General features: G+C 55.5%; 3 protein-coding genes across 4 annotated transcripts; 1 reads left to right on the top strand and 2 right to left on the bottom strand.

The window, feature by feature from the left end:
• Positions 1-356: 356 nt before the first annotated feature.
• Positions 357-8,299, top strand: GFAP (glial fibrillary acidic protein; the record flags this gene model as incomplete). Of its 2 annotated transcripts, XM_079724483.1 has the most annotated exons (10): positions 357-805; positions 1,972-2,032; positions 2,228-2,323; positions 3,279-3,440; positions 4,617-4,742; positions 4,947-5,167; positions 5,740-5,783; positions 6,153-6,278; positions 7,542-7,627; positions 8,258-8,299. In XM_079724483.1, 10 exons carry the CDS (start codon positions 357-359, stop codon positions 8,297-8,299), a joined length of 1,413 nt encoding a protein of 470 aa, XP_079580609.1. The 2 variants fall into 2 exon arrangements, with proteins under 2 accessions (XP_079580609.1, XP_079580610.1); XM_079724484.1 differs by lacking the exon at positions 6,153-6,278.
• A 2,378-nt stretch (positions 8,300-10,677) lies between these two features.
• FAM187A (family with sequence similarity 187 member A) lies at positions 10,678-11,919 on the bottom strand (the record flags this gene model as incomplete). The annotated part of the gene is made up of 1 exon (XM_079724482.1): positions 10,678-11,919. One exon carries the CDS (start codon positions 11,917-11,919, stop codon positions 10,678-10,680), a length of 1,242 nt encoding a protein of 413 aa, XP_079580608.1.
• A 1,023-nt stretch (positions 11,920-12,942) lies between these two features.
• Positions 12,943-15,639, bottom strand: DNAAF19 (dynein axonemal assembly factor 19; the record flags this gene model as incomplete). Its single annotated transcript, XM_079724485.1, has 4 exons — positions 12,943-13,371; positions 14,270-14,402; positions 14,803-14,954; positions 15,610-15,639. 4 exons carry the CDS (start codon positions 15,637-15,639, stop codon positions 12,943-12,945), a joined length of 744 nt encoding a protein of 247 aa, XP_079580611.1.
• Positions 15,640-16,539: the final 900 nt, after the last annotated feature.

Raw genomic sequence — 16,539 nt, 5'->3', positions numbered from 1 at the left:
AAAGTTAGAAGACAGGTCAGAGGTCATCTGGTCCAGCCCTTCCTTGACCCACCGTCCCAGTGAAAGGGTCTCCTTGTCCAGTGGTCAGGGCCCCACATGCAGCATCGGCCCCGGGAACTGCCCACTAGCACCTCTGTCTGGAGCCAGGCTGGGGCTGGCATGCCCAGGAGGCCCTGTCTCTGGGCACAGTGGCCTCGGTGGGCATGAGAGGCACTCTCCCCATGGCTGGGCTGCGGCCCAGCCCCACCCACTCAGGCTATGCCAGAGGGCGTTGCCAGGGGCAGCCTGGGCCGGGCCAGGCCAGGCCCTCCTCCATAAAGCCAGCACATCCCAGCGGCAGGCAGAGCCAGGACAGGATGGAGAGGAGGCGGGTCACCTCAGCGGCTCGCCGCTCCTATGTCTCCTCCTCAGAGATGGGGGTGGGGGGCCGCCGCCTGGGTCCTGGCACCCGCCTGTCCCTGGCTCGAATGCCATCTCCACGCCCGGCCCGGGTGGACTTCTCCTTGGCCGGGGCGCTCAACTCCAGCTTCAAGGAGACCCGGGCCAGTGAGCGGGCGGAGATGATGGAGCTCAATGACCGCTTCGCCAGCTACATCGAGAAGGTGCGCTTCCTGGAACAGCAGAACAAGGCGCTGGCTGCCGAGCTGAACCAGCTGCGGGCCAAGGAGCCCACCAAGCTTGCCGACGTCTACCAGGCGGAGCTGCGCGAGCTGCGGCTGCGGCTTGATCAACTTACCGCCAACAGCGCCCGGCTCGAGGTGGAGAGGGACAACCTGGCGCAGGACCTGGGCACCCTGAGGCAGAAGTGAGGAGGGGTCTCACGAGCTGCCCCCCACCCCCGGAGAGGGAGCACCTGCAGGCCTGCAGGGTCTCGGGCAGGGGCTCTGCCTCCCTGCTCCCCAGTTTCCCACCTCTGGGAGGAGAGGGTGGCCCTTGCTCCCCAAGATGAGGGTGGGCCCGGGAGGAGGCCCAGGATCTCAGGGATCTGATTCCCAAAGACCTTCGGGTACTCTCAGCGCCTCCCCGCTGGGGAAAGCTGTGTGGGACAGTCAGGGACCCCCAGCGGGCAGGGTCTCTGTGCTTCACTCACTGCAGGGCCTTATTACTGTTGTCGGGGAGCGCACCTATTCTGAGCCTGGGTCTGTCTAGAGGGGGAATTGGAAGGAAGATCGGTGTGCACCAGGAGGACTGGGCTGGGGTTACAGGAAGACAGGGAAAGAGCAGGCAGAATACTGGCTTCAGAATACAGGAGACGCTGCCTGTCACCAGCTTATGACCCTAGTCAAGACACTTCAACTTGCACAGCTGTAAAGCGGAGATCTTAATAAAACCCATTTCCAAAGGTCAGAGGAAACCCCAGGGGCATGGTCCTTGCTGAGCTGGCAGGGCATGCGTGTGTGACTTCAAGTGTGGGAGGACGTGTGTGTGTGGTGTGTGTGTGTGTGTGTGGCGTGTGTGTGTTGTGTGTGTGGTGTGTGTGTGTGTGTGGTGTGTGGTGTGTGTGGTGTGTGTGTGGTGTGTGGGGGGTGTGGGGTGTGTGTGTGTGTGGTATGGGGGAGGTGTGTGTGTGTGTGGTGTGTGTGTGTGGTGTGTGTGTGGTGTGTGTGGTGTGTGGGGGTGGTGTGTGTGTGTGGTGTGTGTGTGTGGTGTGTGTGTGTGGTGTGTGTGGTGTGTATATGGTGTGTGTGTGTGTGGTGTGTGTGCAGCAGTGAGTGTACATTGGTGGAAGCGCCCGTGTGAGCAGGAGCAGGTGCAGCAACCCTGATAAGGCCCCTTGGTAATGAGTTAAAGCAAAGGCCCTTGTCTGCTCACCCGCCTGGCCAAGTCCTGCGGCCCCTCACTCCTCTTGCCGCTCACAGTGGTCCTGGGAGGGAGGGGGGGTTCTCTGGCAGCCACCTCCAGGGAGGTTCGGGCAGGGGTCCAATAGTCCTCAGAAGAGCCCGGACCCAGGAATGTGTCCCCCTACCCCAGGCTCCAGGATGAAACCAACCTGAGGCTGGAGGCTGAGAACAACCTGGCTGCCTATCGACAGGTCAGGGTGGTGGAGGGGAGGGGCCGGGGAGGGGGAGCGTGTTGATGGCAGCCCACCCAAACACAGCCCCCAAGCCCAGCCCTCCAGAGCAATGTGCTGCTCCCCCCAGCCACAAAAGGAGGGATCAGATAAGACTAGGGAGTGGGGAGGAGGAGTCTGGGGTCAGAGGGGCCCTTCGCTTCCTCCGTACTCCAGGAGGCAGATGAAGCCACCCTGGGCCGCCTGGATCTGGAGAGGAAGACTGAGTCTCTGGAGGAGGAAATCCGGTTCTGGAGGAAGATCCATGAGGAGGTAAGGCCAGGGCAGAGGGAGGAAAGGCCAACACAGATTGGAACTGAGGAAAAGAGACAGAGAGACGGAGACTGAGACAGAGATATTCAGACAGAGAGAGAAGGAGACAGACTGACAGAGAGAGAAAGAAAATGATAGAGAAAAGACAGAGAGAGATACAGAGAGAGACTAAGGGAGACAAAGACAGGGCCTTCCCTGGTAGTCCAGTGGTTAGGACTCTGCGCTTCCACTGCAGGGAGCACGGGGTCCATCCCTGGCTGGGGAACTCACATGCCTCGCGGTGCGGCCAGGGTACAAAATGATAGACAAGAGAGCATCTCCAGCCCCTGGTAAAATGCACACAGACACACACTCCACTTACTGAGAATTACAACGGGCCTCATCACCTCCTGTTTTTCTTCACTACAGCCCTGTGAGATAGGGACCATTCCAGTGTTCTCTCCTTTTCACAGAGGAGGACACTGAAGCCCAGAGATGTTAAAGAACTTGCTAAGGTCACACAGTTAGTCTCTCTGACTCCATTCCCTCTGCCATCTGTCTTCATTTAAATGAGAGCCATACATGAAAACACACACACAAACAAACGAACAAACCCCCCTACCCCCGCTGAGCTCTGACTTCAGATAATGGATGCAGAATCCACGGCCTCAGGGAACCTGGGAACCCACAGGCACACCCACACCACAGGGACTCGGTCACTCACCCACGAGAACACAGGGACACTTTCAGTGCTCCTGCCTTCCAGGCCTGGGAGGAGGACACCATGAGACCCCCAAACTACCCCCGCCTCCCTTAGCCTGGGCCATGCCATTTCCTCCAACTAGGAATGCCCACCTCCCTTAGCCAACTTCTGTGTCCGAGGGGCAGACAGAAGAGGGCATGATGCTGTGGGGAAACCAACCCCAGTTGCAGCCTGGTCCTTGAGCCCTGGCATCCCTTCTCTCACCCTGGCCAGGAGGTGCGGGAGCTCCAGGAGCAGCTGGCTCAGCAGCAGGTCCACGTGGAGATGGATGTGGCCAAGCCCGACCTCACAGCAGCCCTGAGAGAGATCCGTACACAGTACGAGGCAGTGGCATCCAGCAACATGCATGAGGCGGAGGAGTGGTACCGCTCCAAGGTAGCCCTGACTTTGGGCCAGCCTGCCTCCTCCAGGCAGCCCTCCTGGCTCTGTACAAAAGAACTGGGGAAGGAGGGTGGAGGAAGCTGGGGGAGGATCCTCTCTGAGTGACTGACCTTCACCAGAGAAGTGAGGTGCCTTGCCCGGGGCTACACAGGCACTATTATTTCCAATAAGTACTTATTAGTACTTATTGCTATTACTATTAGCCAACACTGTTGTGTATTAGGCCCTGTGCTTTGCATGGATTATTTCACCACGAAGTAGGTACTGTTCTTTGAAAGATGAGAAAACTGAAGTCCAGAGAGGTTAACTAACTTGCCCAATGTCACACAGCTCCTAAGCAGTAGAGCTGGATTTCTAACCCTAGCTACCTCACTTGGGAGCCTGCATTCTTGATGCGTCTGTATCCTGGGTTATTGAGCATCTACTACATCTCCAGCTCTGCCCAGGATACAGAGACATGTCTGACCAGGGACATGTTATGTCACTCAATAATGATGTCTATGGAGAACACAGCAGGGCAGAGTTTACATACAATGTGGGGACAGGAAGGATATCATAGAAGGGAGGGCACTGGGGCCAGGCAGGACTGGAAGCCTGTGAACATAAAGAAAAGAGGAAAGGGGCATTCAGAGTGCAGGACAGAGCCTGGGTAGAGGCCGAAAAGCACAAAGAGGTAGGGGCCCAGAGATCCTGGGCCAGGGCGTGGAGCTGAGGCGTGTAAGTGGCAGAAGCCAGTGATGGTTCTGAGCAGAGCAAGACGTGATGGAGCCCTGAGGGCTTCACTGCAACAGGGCTATTAGAGTACAGAACTCTGCTCACCAGAATCCCCTGTGTAAGGTGGAGGAGGTCAGGGTTCAGTCACGTGGATGGAGCTGCCAGTGCTGGAGATTCCGGATTCCGTGGCAAACACTGTTCATTCCTGCATTCCCTGACCAGGCATTGTGCTAGGTGCTAGAGACGTAGCAGTGTCTTCTGTGTCCCCGGTCCACGGGCCGCAGTCGCTGCGAATAATCCCACCCAGGCCATTGGCTGGGGTGAGCTGGACAACAACCCTGGGGTCCCGCCCATCTCCCTGATCCTCCAGACATCGTCCCTCCCCACGGGCCAGCACAGCTCCCGCCGTAAGCGTCCCCAGCCCTCCCCTCAGCATAAAGCCCTCTCCCCATTTAGTTTGCGGACTTGACGGACGCCGCTGCCCGCAACGCGGAGCTGCTCCGCCAGGCCAAGCACGAGGCCAACGACTACCGGCGCCAGCTGCAGGCCTTAACCTGCGACCTGGAGTCCTTGCGCGGCACGGTGAGCGCGGGCAGGGCCCGAGGCGGGGGGACGGGGTCCGCGAGCGGAGGCTGGCGAACCGGAGGAGGGAACCTGCCGCCCTAGGAGGTGCTGGAAAAGGGCCAGGGGCTGGGACCAGGGCTGGGGGCGGAGCTCTGAAAAGTTACTCGGGGCGGGGCGGGGACGGGGGCGGGGCCTCGAGAAACCAGCCGACTCCACCCACAGAACGAGTCCCTGGAGAGGCAGATGCGAGAGCAGGAGGAGCGCCACGCGCGGGAGGCGGCGAGTTACCTGGAGGCGCTGGCCCGGCTGGAAGAGGAGGGGCAGAGCCTCAAGGACGAGATGGCCCGCCACCTGCAGGAGTACCAGGACCTGCTCAGCGTTAAACTGGCCCTGGATATCGAGATCGCCACCTACAGGAAGCTGCTGGAGGGCGAGGAGAACCGGTGAGCCCTGCCCAGCAGCCCTCCCTGGAGTTGCTTTGCTCCCTTCAGGGACCGTCTTATTCAGTCTTGCGTCCAGCCCCTTCCTATCCCAGTGCCCAGCACAGTGCTTGCCTAGCACACAGTTGGTATTCAATAAATGTCTGATGAATGAGTGAACGGATTCAATTCAGCCCATGTTGATTAGGTCCCAGAGTAAGGACTCGGGTCACCTCCCAAACTGAGGCTCACTCCCCACCCTCCCCACAAAAATCGGACTTCTTTTCCCCTGACCAGTGTCTTCTGCCTCCTGGGAATTCTCTTCGCCACTCTTCCCTCCCCTCTGCCATCCTCCAAGCGTCCGCTCTCTTTTGAATAGAGATGTGCCCCTCACAACATCCAGGCTCCTTGCCAGCTTTGGTAGCTCCAAGGAGTGTGTTTGCTGCTGGGGAAGCTAAAAGATGGGGTCGGCCTTTCCTGGCAAGGAAGAAAGCTTCAAAGCTGTCATGAAAATCTCCAGACCAGGACCTGGCCTGGGGATATACTCAGGCAGCCTGGTCACCCCTCTCTCTCTCTCTCTCTCTGCTGTCTTTCAGCATCACCATTCCTGTGCAGACCTTCTCCAACCTGCAGATCCGAGGTCAGTAGAACAGGGTCTTGTGGGCAGAGTGTTGGATTCCTGCCCCCTCCCCCAGGCCTGTGAGTTGCTGTTCTGGCCTGGGGCCAAGGACCAGGGCAAACGGGCCTGGGGCTCTCCATGGGGACCTTCATGATTCACCGCAGAACTTCTAGCCAGAACACACCATCCCAGAGCATTCAAGGTGGGGCTTGCAGCCACTCCTGTCCTGCTCTGCCCTTTGTCCCACCCGCCCCCCCATCCCCACATCCCATTCCATTGCAGAACTGGGTGATTGTCTCAACCTCTGTCCTGTCTGCAGATCCCTGATTAAGCTCTGCGCATCCAAGTGTTTGATGTTTGTTTTTTTTTTTTAACTGCTTGTCACTACAGGGGGCAAAAGCACCAAAGAAGGGGAAAGTCACAAGGTCACAAGACATCTCAAAAGCCTCACAATACAAGTTATACCAATACAGGCTCACCAGATTGTAAATGGAGCCCCCGCCGGCTCTGCTCTCGGTTAGCTGCCTGCCTTATGGACACGGTGCTCTTCTCAGCTTGATAGGGAGCGAGCCTCACCAAGCCCACTTTCCCCATCCTCTTGGGCTCCCTCCTCCCAGGTTTCCTTAAAGGGCCAAGCCTGTGTCATTTTCCCAGCACCCAGCCCAGGACCTGGCACAGGGTAAATGTAGGTTAAAGTAGCAGAGTTGGCCGGTGTTCAAGGTGATAAGTCCTCGGGTGCACAGATGAGATGCTCTGGGGCCTCTGAGCAAACGCCAGCCTCTGCCTCACCTCTTTCCCATCACTGGGAGGGCCCCTAGGGTCTCACTATGCCCGGAGGCCAGGCTCTCTGCCTGATTCGTCTGTCCCTGAGGCTCCATTGTTCAGCTCAGTGATGATTCAACCCAGAGGATTATTTCCCCCTGGACGGCTGCTCTTGGAGTGAATAACGTTTTATGTCCCCTGCTCTTAATTTTAAATATTAGTGAGTGTGACATGCTATATTTTTCTCTCTGAGGGGGGTGAAAAGAAGTAAATTACTTCTTACTTGTATGTGGCCCTCAAATGATTCTTAGCTAAGGAAAAAAAATTCTTCTTTCTTTTGGGCTAGAAATTTAGGAACACTAGCTATGCATGTCCCAGGGCTTAGTTCAGCATCAGAAGGGTTAACCAGGCAGACCAGGTAGAGGCAATACTGCCAAATGCCAGACAGAAAAGGGTCACTAGGGCCCAGAGAAGAGGCAGAGAGAAGTAGGAAAGAGGAAGGGGGACAGGAAAGGGACCCACGTGTATTGAGCACTAATATGTGCCCGTCATTTAACAAACATGATTTCAGTTAACTGACTCCTCACTCCCACGTAGAAAAGTAGACAACAGCATCCCCATTTTGCAGATGAGGACACTGAGGCTGGAAGAGGTAAATTAATTTGCCCACAGTCATGTGGCTGAGCTGGGACTCAAGTTCTGGCCTGCCTGACTTCAAAACCCACGTGCTCCTTCCTTGGCATGGCGCTGCGTTGACAGGAAGCCAGGAGCCAGGTGAGGGCTTGCAGAGGGGCTGAAATGCAGCCAGGCCAGGAGAGCGAGCAGTGCAGCAAGGACTTGCCCAGCACCGTGGGGACTTAGGAGGTTGCCAGCCCCTTTGGAAGAGCCTATGCCCTCTCTGCCTGATTGGATAGGCTTTTGTACTCATGATTGGGGGTTTCATGGTGAAACCGAGGGTGGGAGAGGTTGTCTAGTGCCCCGAGAGCCCATGGAGGCCTCCTCTCCTCATGCCTGCAGAAACCAGCCTGGACACCAATTCCGTGACAGAAGGCCACCTCAAGAGGAACATCGTGGTGAAGACTGTGGAGATGCGGGATGGAGAGGTGAGGAGGGTGGATCCCAGATTCTGGCCCCGACAGACTCTGGAAGAAAGCTTGACTGGCACATAGAAGGTTTTTGATAATTCACAAAGAGCTCCTCTGGGAGGCTCTGCAAGAGGGGAAGGAACCCGGATGTAATTCATTTCCCCAGCCCCTCCACTGGCAGTTCTAAGGGGAGCCTGGGTGCCTAGACCACTGGATGGGGTCCTGACTCCAGCTTTCTCCCTATCTCACCCTCAGACTCAGGTGCCCCCATGCCAGGCCTGGGGGAGAGAGAAAGAAAATTAAAGTTAGTAGCTTTCACTCCCAACTTTCAACTTGCAGCTTGGTGAAAGGAACCTGGCAGAAGAATGGGATGGGGGGATTGGTCATACCCCCTCCCCATCACACCAGCAACAGTACCAGCTAATCTCACAAGATGAGCTCACCATGTGCCAGGCACCGTGATAGTTGTTTGCCCGTGTTACCTCATCTCCCCCTCTGACTGCTGCATTGGGGGTGTTCTGGCTACTATCATAGAAGAGATGACCCAGGAAGGCGGGGGACTTGTCTAGGTCCATAGCCTAGCTGTGGTGGAACTGGAGTCTCTGTGAGTTCTTAACCTAACTGTGGCACCTTCTCTGTCCCCTGCAGGTCATTAAGGAGTCCAAGCAGGAGCACAAGGATGTGATGTGAGGCAGGACCCACCTGGTGGTCCCTGCCCCACAGTATGAGGGGCCTGCAGCAGGAGTCGGGGTAGTTGCCCCTCCTCTGCTAGTTAATTTCCCCAGACTTGAGTTCCCACGCACCCCAGCTGCTCCTTTTCCCCCTCAGTCTCTATGTCAGCTTGCTGCCCTAGGCTCCATCAGCATTAAGCCTGTCAGACAGCACCCACCCAGCACCCAGCAACTCTAACAGGGCACTCACCCCAAAGGGGCAGCCTGAAGGGGCATGGCCAACAGCTTGGGTTAGAATTGGGAGGGAGGAGAGAAGTTGGGGAGGGCAGGGAGACCTAATAAATCACCCTCCGTATCCCGAATCTCTGTTGTCATGGCAACTGTTGCCAGAGCCAGAGGTGTCTGGGGGTATCTGGGAATGGGGCCTTTGAATTTCCTCAGGCTGGTGGAGGAAAACCGAGACTCTGAGACAGGCAGGGGAATCCCCACAGGCAAGGAGGCTTTGGCCAGAGGCTTATTCTTCTAGACTGACTCTGACCAGTCTGAGGATGGGTGGGGCTATCCTGCCACCTGGAGTAGTCGCAGGACAGAATTCCTGGCCTGCCCAGATTGCAGAGGGGCTTCCTGAGTGATGGTTCAAGTGTCTCAGCCCCACTGAGCTGCCACGTGGGCATGCCGTGGGCCCGTGGGAGCTTGATTCTCAGCACTTGGGGGAACTACAGTGTAAGTGGTGAGGGAAGGGGTGCTGGCGGGGAGTAGAAGGGGGCCTGGCCCCGAGCTGTGGGCACAGAGAGGTCAAGCCCGGGAGGACTCCCCCCACCCCATACAGGCTGGAGGGGGCGCAGGTAGAGACGGTAGAGGAGGCGGTTGGGATGAGGCCAGACATCAGAGTGGGGGGCTGTGCGTGAGCAGTTACACTTGGCCTCTGGGTCGTGGGAATCAAGAAAGTGACTCATCCTCTTGAAGATGCTGAAACAGGAAAGAAAGAGGCTGCTGTTCCTGGGGGCGGGGCCCACTTTGTCCCAGCACTAAAGGCCCTTTCCTGGCTGCGTAATCCCTGTCCACCCAGGCCTGGGAGCCGCTGCAGCTGCCGCCTGACCCCAGCAAATACTGCTAGGCAAAGCCTCTGCTGCACGCCCGAGCCCCTCCTCCCCACAGTGACCGCTGCTCTTCCCTAAGCCAAGGCCCCTGTTGTCCCCTTGTAGTCAAATACAAAACGTACCCCCGTGTTTTAGGTAGCACCCTATTTTATAATTTGGGAACCCGAGACCCACGCAGAGTGAAGACACTGGTTTGTGTTCCTGCAGCCTAGAGGCAGGACAGCTTGGGGCAGACACTTTCACCCCGAGCACCTGTTCTGGGGTCCACGGGAAGACTGGCGGGCACGAGAGGATCAGTGGCCACGAGTGGGGCTCAGAGGCCCACTCCAGGGTCCCCATCTCCCTCTAAGGCAGAGGGAGGGAGAAGTCGGAGTCCCTCCCTCCTTCCAAGGCTGGTGCCGTTCCCCTACTCCCTGCTGCCACCCACTGCTGCTAACCTTCGGGGCACCACTGCTGCCTTTAGTCACTGACATAAATAAAGACAACTGCTGTGGCTTTCCCCAGAGTGGACTCTGATCTGTTCGGCAGAGGCTGGGGCTGGGGGAAGGGGGCAGGAAGTAGCCTTGGACAAGACACAACTTGCTTCTTATCACTGATCATCTTGGGACCCCCAGCCACCCCCAGCAGTGGCCACATGACAAATCCCATGTCCAGCCCTGCTCTGCCCTGCAGCCCTGGTGCCTTCCCCCCACAGCCTTTGCTTCCTGCCCCTCTTCTCACCCCCAGCCCCCAGCCTGGGTGCAATCTCTCAGGAAAGTCCTGAATTCAGTCTCCAATTTCCTCATCCATTTCCCCTGTTCTAGTCTCTACCTGTGTTCCCGAACTCACCATTTCTACCTGCCAGTGCCGGGATGAGGCTGGGAAAGAAGGCAAAGAGGATATACACTAGGTACCCCGACCCTTTTCTTCCTCCCTCTGCTACCCCCAGTTCAAACAGCGCCCACTTAGCAATCCTCGAAGGCAAGAAAATAAAGCACGTCAGACGCTGTTCAACACCAGACAGGTGATAAATGTTAGGTTCACTTCTTCCTTCTCTGAGCGTGAAGTCAGAAGACACAGGCACCCTGGCTACTTCCATCTCGCTTCAGTCCCCCATATCCCACCAGCCTCGGGCCTCCCCGCTTCCCAGATTGGGTCCCAGACTCGCTCATGATAGCAGGGAACAGGTTATAGCTAACAACTTTGTCCACATGCCCTGCCACACATCCCAGCTCAGGATGCCTATCCAGAGGCATCTGGTTCCATTTAACAAGCACATTTGTGCACAATTGGTCTTCAGAGCTGGGGAAGAGAGAGCCTAGGGGGAGAAGTTGGGACAACAGCGGAATAAGTAACAGCAGCAACGACAGAGGTGAATAGTGATGAAGACTGCCGTGATGAGCAGGTAGCCTATCAGGGTGTGCACCAGGGTGGCCCGAATCTCGGGGTTGGAGAACGAGACTGGGTAGCGGCCTCGAGATGTCACGCCCAGTCGCAACCCAGCGATGCGCACGCCCTGCCGCCAGCAATAGTAGATGCCCCGGTCTTCCAGCCGGGTGAAGCGGATGTGGAGATGGTTGCCGTGGTCGATGAACACCCTCATGGACCTGTTGACGCCCTCTAGGTACTGTGTGCGGTAGAGGTGCTTCTGGTCCTTGTCCCAGGCCACGGCATGCTCCGGCCGGGCCCCGGGACAGGAGATGATTAGTCCGTGGCCCAGCCTCTGCTGGTGGAACTGAATGGGCACCTGGGGCAACCAGGGCCGGCTGCCCACTTTGGACACGTAGCTGAAGAGGGCCATCACACCCTCCTGGATCTTCTTCTTCTCGCAGGGCACCAGGCAGCTCCGAAGCAGCAGCTCGGGGGCGTGGCTGCTGGCCTTGGCCCGGAGCTGCCTGGGTACAGCCCGCGAACCACAGGACACCACGTCAGGCATTGTCTTGCGGTAGCGGGGGGAGAGGCCTGGGCTCTGCAGGTAACACAGGCCAATGCGCCACTGCTCCCCGCGCACCCCGCAGCGGTCGCAGGGGGTCCACTCCCAGAAGGTGGTGAAGACGTGGAGGCTCCCGTGGTACTCATCTGCGAAGGGCTCCTGGCCCTGGTCCTTGAAGGTGGCCTTCATCCCCTCACTGCTCTGGATGTCCACGTCGTAGGCATAAAAGTAGTCCCCCTTGCGGGTGCCGCAGAAATACAAGCCTGAGTCCTCGGGCTGCACGCGGAAGACCAACAGGCTGAACATGCGGATGCTGAAGCGGACCAGCATGTCGCTGCCCACACGCACCTGGGCTGCCTCCGTCAGGACCCGCCCATCAAAGTCCGTCAGCACTTTGGTGTGGCTGCTGCCGAGGTGTTTCTGATAGTACCAGACGACAGCGGACACCTCCTCGGGCTTGCAGTGGCAGGGGAGCTCGATGCTCATGTCAGCCAGGTAGGCTGCATTGTCAAACATCAGGAACGCTGGGCAGGGGGTCCTCTGAAAAATGTTCTCCTTCTCCACGATTTCAAAGGCCTGGAGGCTCCCCAACACCCATAGGAGCACAGTGGCCTGGGCCAGGTTCATGCCTGTGCAAGGGAAGAGTCAGAGGGGCCGGGGCAAAACCTAGGCACTAAAGGCCTATGGGGCTTCTAGAAATCACTGCTGGGAGAAGTCATCTATATGAGGAAAGGATCCAGCAGCCAGGAAAAGAAGCAACAATCTGCCGAGGAAGCTGCCACAGACAAGGCAACTTATTCCCAGTGGATGTACAAGATGCCCTTCTAACGTTCTGGACGTGAACTTGAGGGAAAACCATTCTAGAACCTGGCCCTTTCTCCCCTTCTAGAACACTGGCACTCACTCAAGAATGGGTCGGGGAAGCCAGAATGAGAAGCAAGGGCCCAGGTACCAGGACAGGGAAATCTCTGCCTCTCTGTTCCAGGCCCTGCCCTGCCTGCCTGGTGGAAAGGTCCTCCCTTTGGTTAATCCAGGAGCTGAAGGCAACCCTCCTACCTGCACATCTGGCCATCTAAAGATGCCTGGGAGGCTGGCCAGGCCTGAGCTGATGGCTTGGGGCTTTCCCAGGCCCAACCTGCAAGGGAACTCAGCCCCTGGAGAAAAGTAATGAACCTCAAATGAGGTAGCATTTGATCATTTATTGATTAAATGTCCATTCTGTTGATTTCCAGTTACAAATACTCTTGTTAAGAGCTATGGAGATCAGTATTAATTTATCATGGAAGATTAACAATTTTGCTTTTTCTTTTTTTTGAGTGGAGGCTATCACTGGTGGTACCAGTATTTGGTTGGGTGCTCACCCATCTCTCAGGGCCATGGGCTAGCAGACAGGCAGACTCTAAGGGTGGGAAGCAAAAGTCTTTCAACTTCTTGGGCCCTTGACCATCTGGTGGATCTACACAGTTCAGAATATGGAGCCCCCAAGAGGCTGGAGGAAAAGGGAAAATTCAGTTACTGCTTTTGTTGTGAAAATTCCAAGACCAGAAGGAACTTAGGTGTGGGCTTCTCACTACAGTCTTGCAGAGCCCTCGAGACAATGAAAAAATGCCTCCAGTGACCCCTGGGGGCCTCTGAAGGTAACTGGTCCCATCAGTCCACATGGTACAGCCTTAGCAGCTCTTGCAGACTCTCCTCCTCCTGAAGCCCACTAGGCTGCTCCCCCAGACCCCGCCCCTCCAGGCTGGGGGTGCCCATGGCCTGCAGCTTCTGAAACAAGGATCTGCAGCTCTCTCTCTCCGCATGGCTCATCAGGCTCAGGTTCAGGGTGAAGCGGCCGGTGCTGGCCAGGCTGCGCAGGATCCCCAGCACCACCCACCAGTCAGCTGGCCTCACGTGATCAGCCAGTGCCATCAGCATCTCCCCTAGAAGTCCAAACCCCACATCCATCTGGAAGAGGCGGCCCAGCTTTGGGGCCCCGAGCTGCAGCAGGGCCTCGTAGCGCTCTGGCCCACTCCGCAAGTATCGCCGCCAATCACGGTAGAACTCAGCCGAGGTCTCGGGCTGGAGGAGCGTTTTCTCCTGGATTGCAAAGGAAGGAAAGAGAGTACAGAGCTCCTCCAGCTGCTCTGTGACAGAGTGAGGGGAGCCTGTGGATTTTCATCTGAGCTCTAGTATCACACTCTGAGCACTGGCAAGGCTGCGGTCCCTGTGGGCCTCATTTTCAGATGAGAGAACAAGGGATGGGATGGGGAGGGAGGGTCCCAAGGAACCCAGGCTGTGATCTGAGACTCTCAGTTGTACCAGGCTTTTCCTACTGATGAATGTGGACATAGCCCTTCTCTGCAAGACTAAGTCAGAGTTTACTCTGGGCGGGGCAGGAGAGGGGGTAATTGGAAACCTCTAGAGGAGAGAAAGGAACTCAAGATGAGTATTAAGGATATGACAGGCTGGGGCTTCCCTGGTGGCGCAGTGGTTGAGAGTCCGCCTGCTGATGCAGGGGACACGGGTTCGTGCCCCGGTCCGGGAAGATCCCACATGCCGCGGAGTGGCTGGGCCCATGAGCCATGGCCGCTGAGCCTGCACGTCCGGAGCCTGTGCTCCGCAACGGGAGAGGCCACAACAGTGAGAGGCCCGCGTACCGCAAAAAAAAAAAAAAAAAAAAGGACATGACAGGCTGAATCTCCTTCCCAACACTGCCAGAGGATCATAGGCTCTATACCCTATAACTCGAGGCAGAGCAACCCAAATCCGATCTGGGAATGGGAACCGAGGACTGACTGACAGGGGCCTGCTGAGCCCACCTTTCTGACTTATTCTGGTGGTTTAGGCCTCACCACCCGTTGGTTGCTTTTCTTTCTGGGATTGGAGGCAGAAATCTGCCTCTGTTGGCTTTACATGAGAAATAAGGAAAACATATATGTTATAAGAAAACAGGGTTGGAGGTTTAAGGCAGAGAATCCCGCTGGGCCTCACTTACCGGGGAGATTTCAGTGGTTTCATCCTGGGAGGGCCTTCCCTGAATAGTGTGACAGTTCCAGGGCACAGTCCTCTTTCCTCCTATCTTGTCCTTCTGCTCCAGTGGCTTCAGATGTGATGCAAGGACAATACCCCTACAGGCAAAGGACAGAGATTAGGGGATGTACCTAATGCCACCTGTAGGTGTGAGGTGGCTGGACTTTGCGTGATACCGGCTGAACCTGTTGGCAGGCCAATATGACAATGATAATAACAACAGCAGCAACAATAGCTGACAACTTTTGAGCACTTTCCATGTGCCAGATATTGTGCTCAGAATCTTATGTGCAATAACATTTAATCACGACAGTGGTTACTGTCTCTTACAGATGAGGAACAGAGGCTCAGATAGGTTAAATAACGTGCACAAGCTCACACAGGTAGCAGAAGGTACGGCCAAGATTGAGCCCAGAATTGTCTGACTCCAAGTGCACGCTCTTATCCACTATAGTAAACCATAACAGGAGAGCCTGAGAAAAATGGCAGTAAGCCGACCTGAACTCCTCATAGGAAGCCACCCTCTGTTCCACGGCCCGTAACTTGGCAGCATTTTCCCGTTTGTACTTCTCATCAGCGGTGAGAGCAGCCTGCAGCTCTTTCTCCAGAGCCTTGAAGTCAATGATGTCATTCCTTTTCATGGCCTGTGCCTGGGAAGGCAAAGGGAATGAATGTCAGCAGAGGGTGAACATCAGGGATGGGGGGTTGCATCTGGATTCTTTGCCAGCCCACAAAATGACTCCAAAGCACTCTGGATATCTAGTCACTTATCTTGAGGGGGGTGTTATAAAAATCTAGTTCTCTATTTTACAGAGGGAAGCTGAGCTGCACAGTGAGGTCTTGCTTAAGATTTGTTGCCACTGAAAATAGTCTTGACTTTCAGTTTAGTGCCTTGTCTTAATTTTGCTCTCTGCCTCTGAAAATATTTTTTTAATTGAAGTATAATTGACATACAATGTTATATTAGTTTCAGGTGTACAACATAGTGATTCGACATTTATATACATTACAAGATGATCACCACAATAAGTCTTGTTACCATCTGTCATCATTTAAGGTTATTACAATACTATTGACTCTATTCCCTATTCTGTATATTATGTTCTCATAACATATATATTATATCTGGAAGTTTGTGCTTCTTAACCTAGTTCATCCACCCCACCACCCCCTTCCCCTCTGGCAACCACCAGTTTGTTCTGTTTTGTTTGCTCATTTGTGTTTTAGATTCCACATATAAGTGAAATCATACAGCATTTGTCTTTCTCTGTCTGACTTATAATATCCTGTAATGCTGTATAATACCTTAGCATAACACCCTCTAGGTCCATCCATGTTGTTTTAAATGGCAATTTTTCATTCCTTTTTATTCTGCTTCTAAAAATATTTTAGTATTGTGCTTTGGCTGAGGAAGCATATGGATTTCAGAATTCAGTCCCTTCACATTTCCACATGGACTCACTCTATAGCGAGTTGTGATAGAGGCCCTCACACAAAAGCAGAACTATTGTAACCTACTCTTGAGCCCTGGGATAAAATTCCACTCATTGTTAAATGTCTTTAACGAGGAATGATACTTTCCACCCAAACCAGATGCAGTGACTGAGCAGGAAATCAAGTAGAGGTGGCAGAGGAAGGGGCTCAATGATCCCCGTTTCCAGCCAGGGCTGGAGCACAGATTCCTAGGTTCTTGGGCAACCTCTTCAGCGCTGCCACTGTACTTCTGCAGCCTCCACATATCTGAGGCTGATTGACCTGTTCTACACGGAGATCACCTATATGGGTTCTAGTCTTGGCTCTAGCATTTCCTTACTGTGAGACCCCTTTGAACATCAGGCTCCTAATGCACTAAGCTAGATTACGTGGTGAAGTCATCATCAACAGCCCTAGGGCAGGGAAGCTTGAGGTCTACAAGCAACCCCGTGCCCTCCCCCTCCACCCCAACATGGGTAAGCTTGAAGACCAAGAAGAAGGCTGGGTTAGCCAGGAACTGAACTCAGGTGTCCTGGCTCCTGTCTAGTTCTGAGCCCTTGCCAGCCACTGAATAAATAGAACACCTAATCCTCCTGCCCCCTGACCTTCACCCCAGCGGCCAGGGCCCTGGTTTCCTTTCTTTGGGGACCCCCAGTTACCGCCAGACCAAGCCTGCTCAGCGTAGACCACGCCGAGCAGCTATGGTTGCCCAGCAACTGCTCCACCAGCCTGCCCACGTGACCGCCCCGAAGGACCCCTTCA

This window comes from Hyperoodon ampullatus (genome assembly GCF_949752795.1).
Source record: "Hyperoodon ampullatus genome assembly, chromosome: 19".
NCBI lineage: Eukaryota > Metazoa > Chordata > Mammalia > Artiodactyla > Ziphiidae > Hyperoodon > Hyperoodon ampullatus.
Note: the sequence above shows the minus strand (reverse complement) of the source record. Positions and strands in the feature narration are given on the sequence as shown.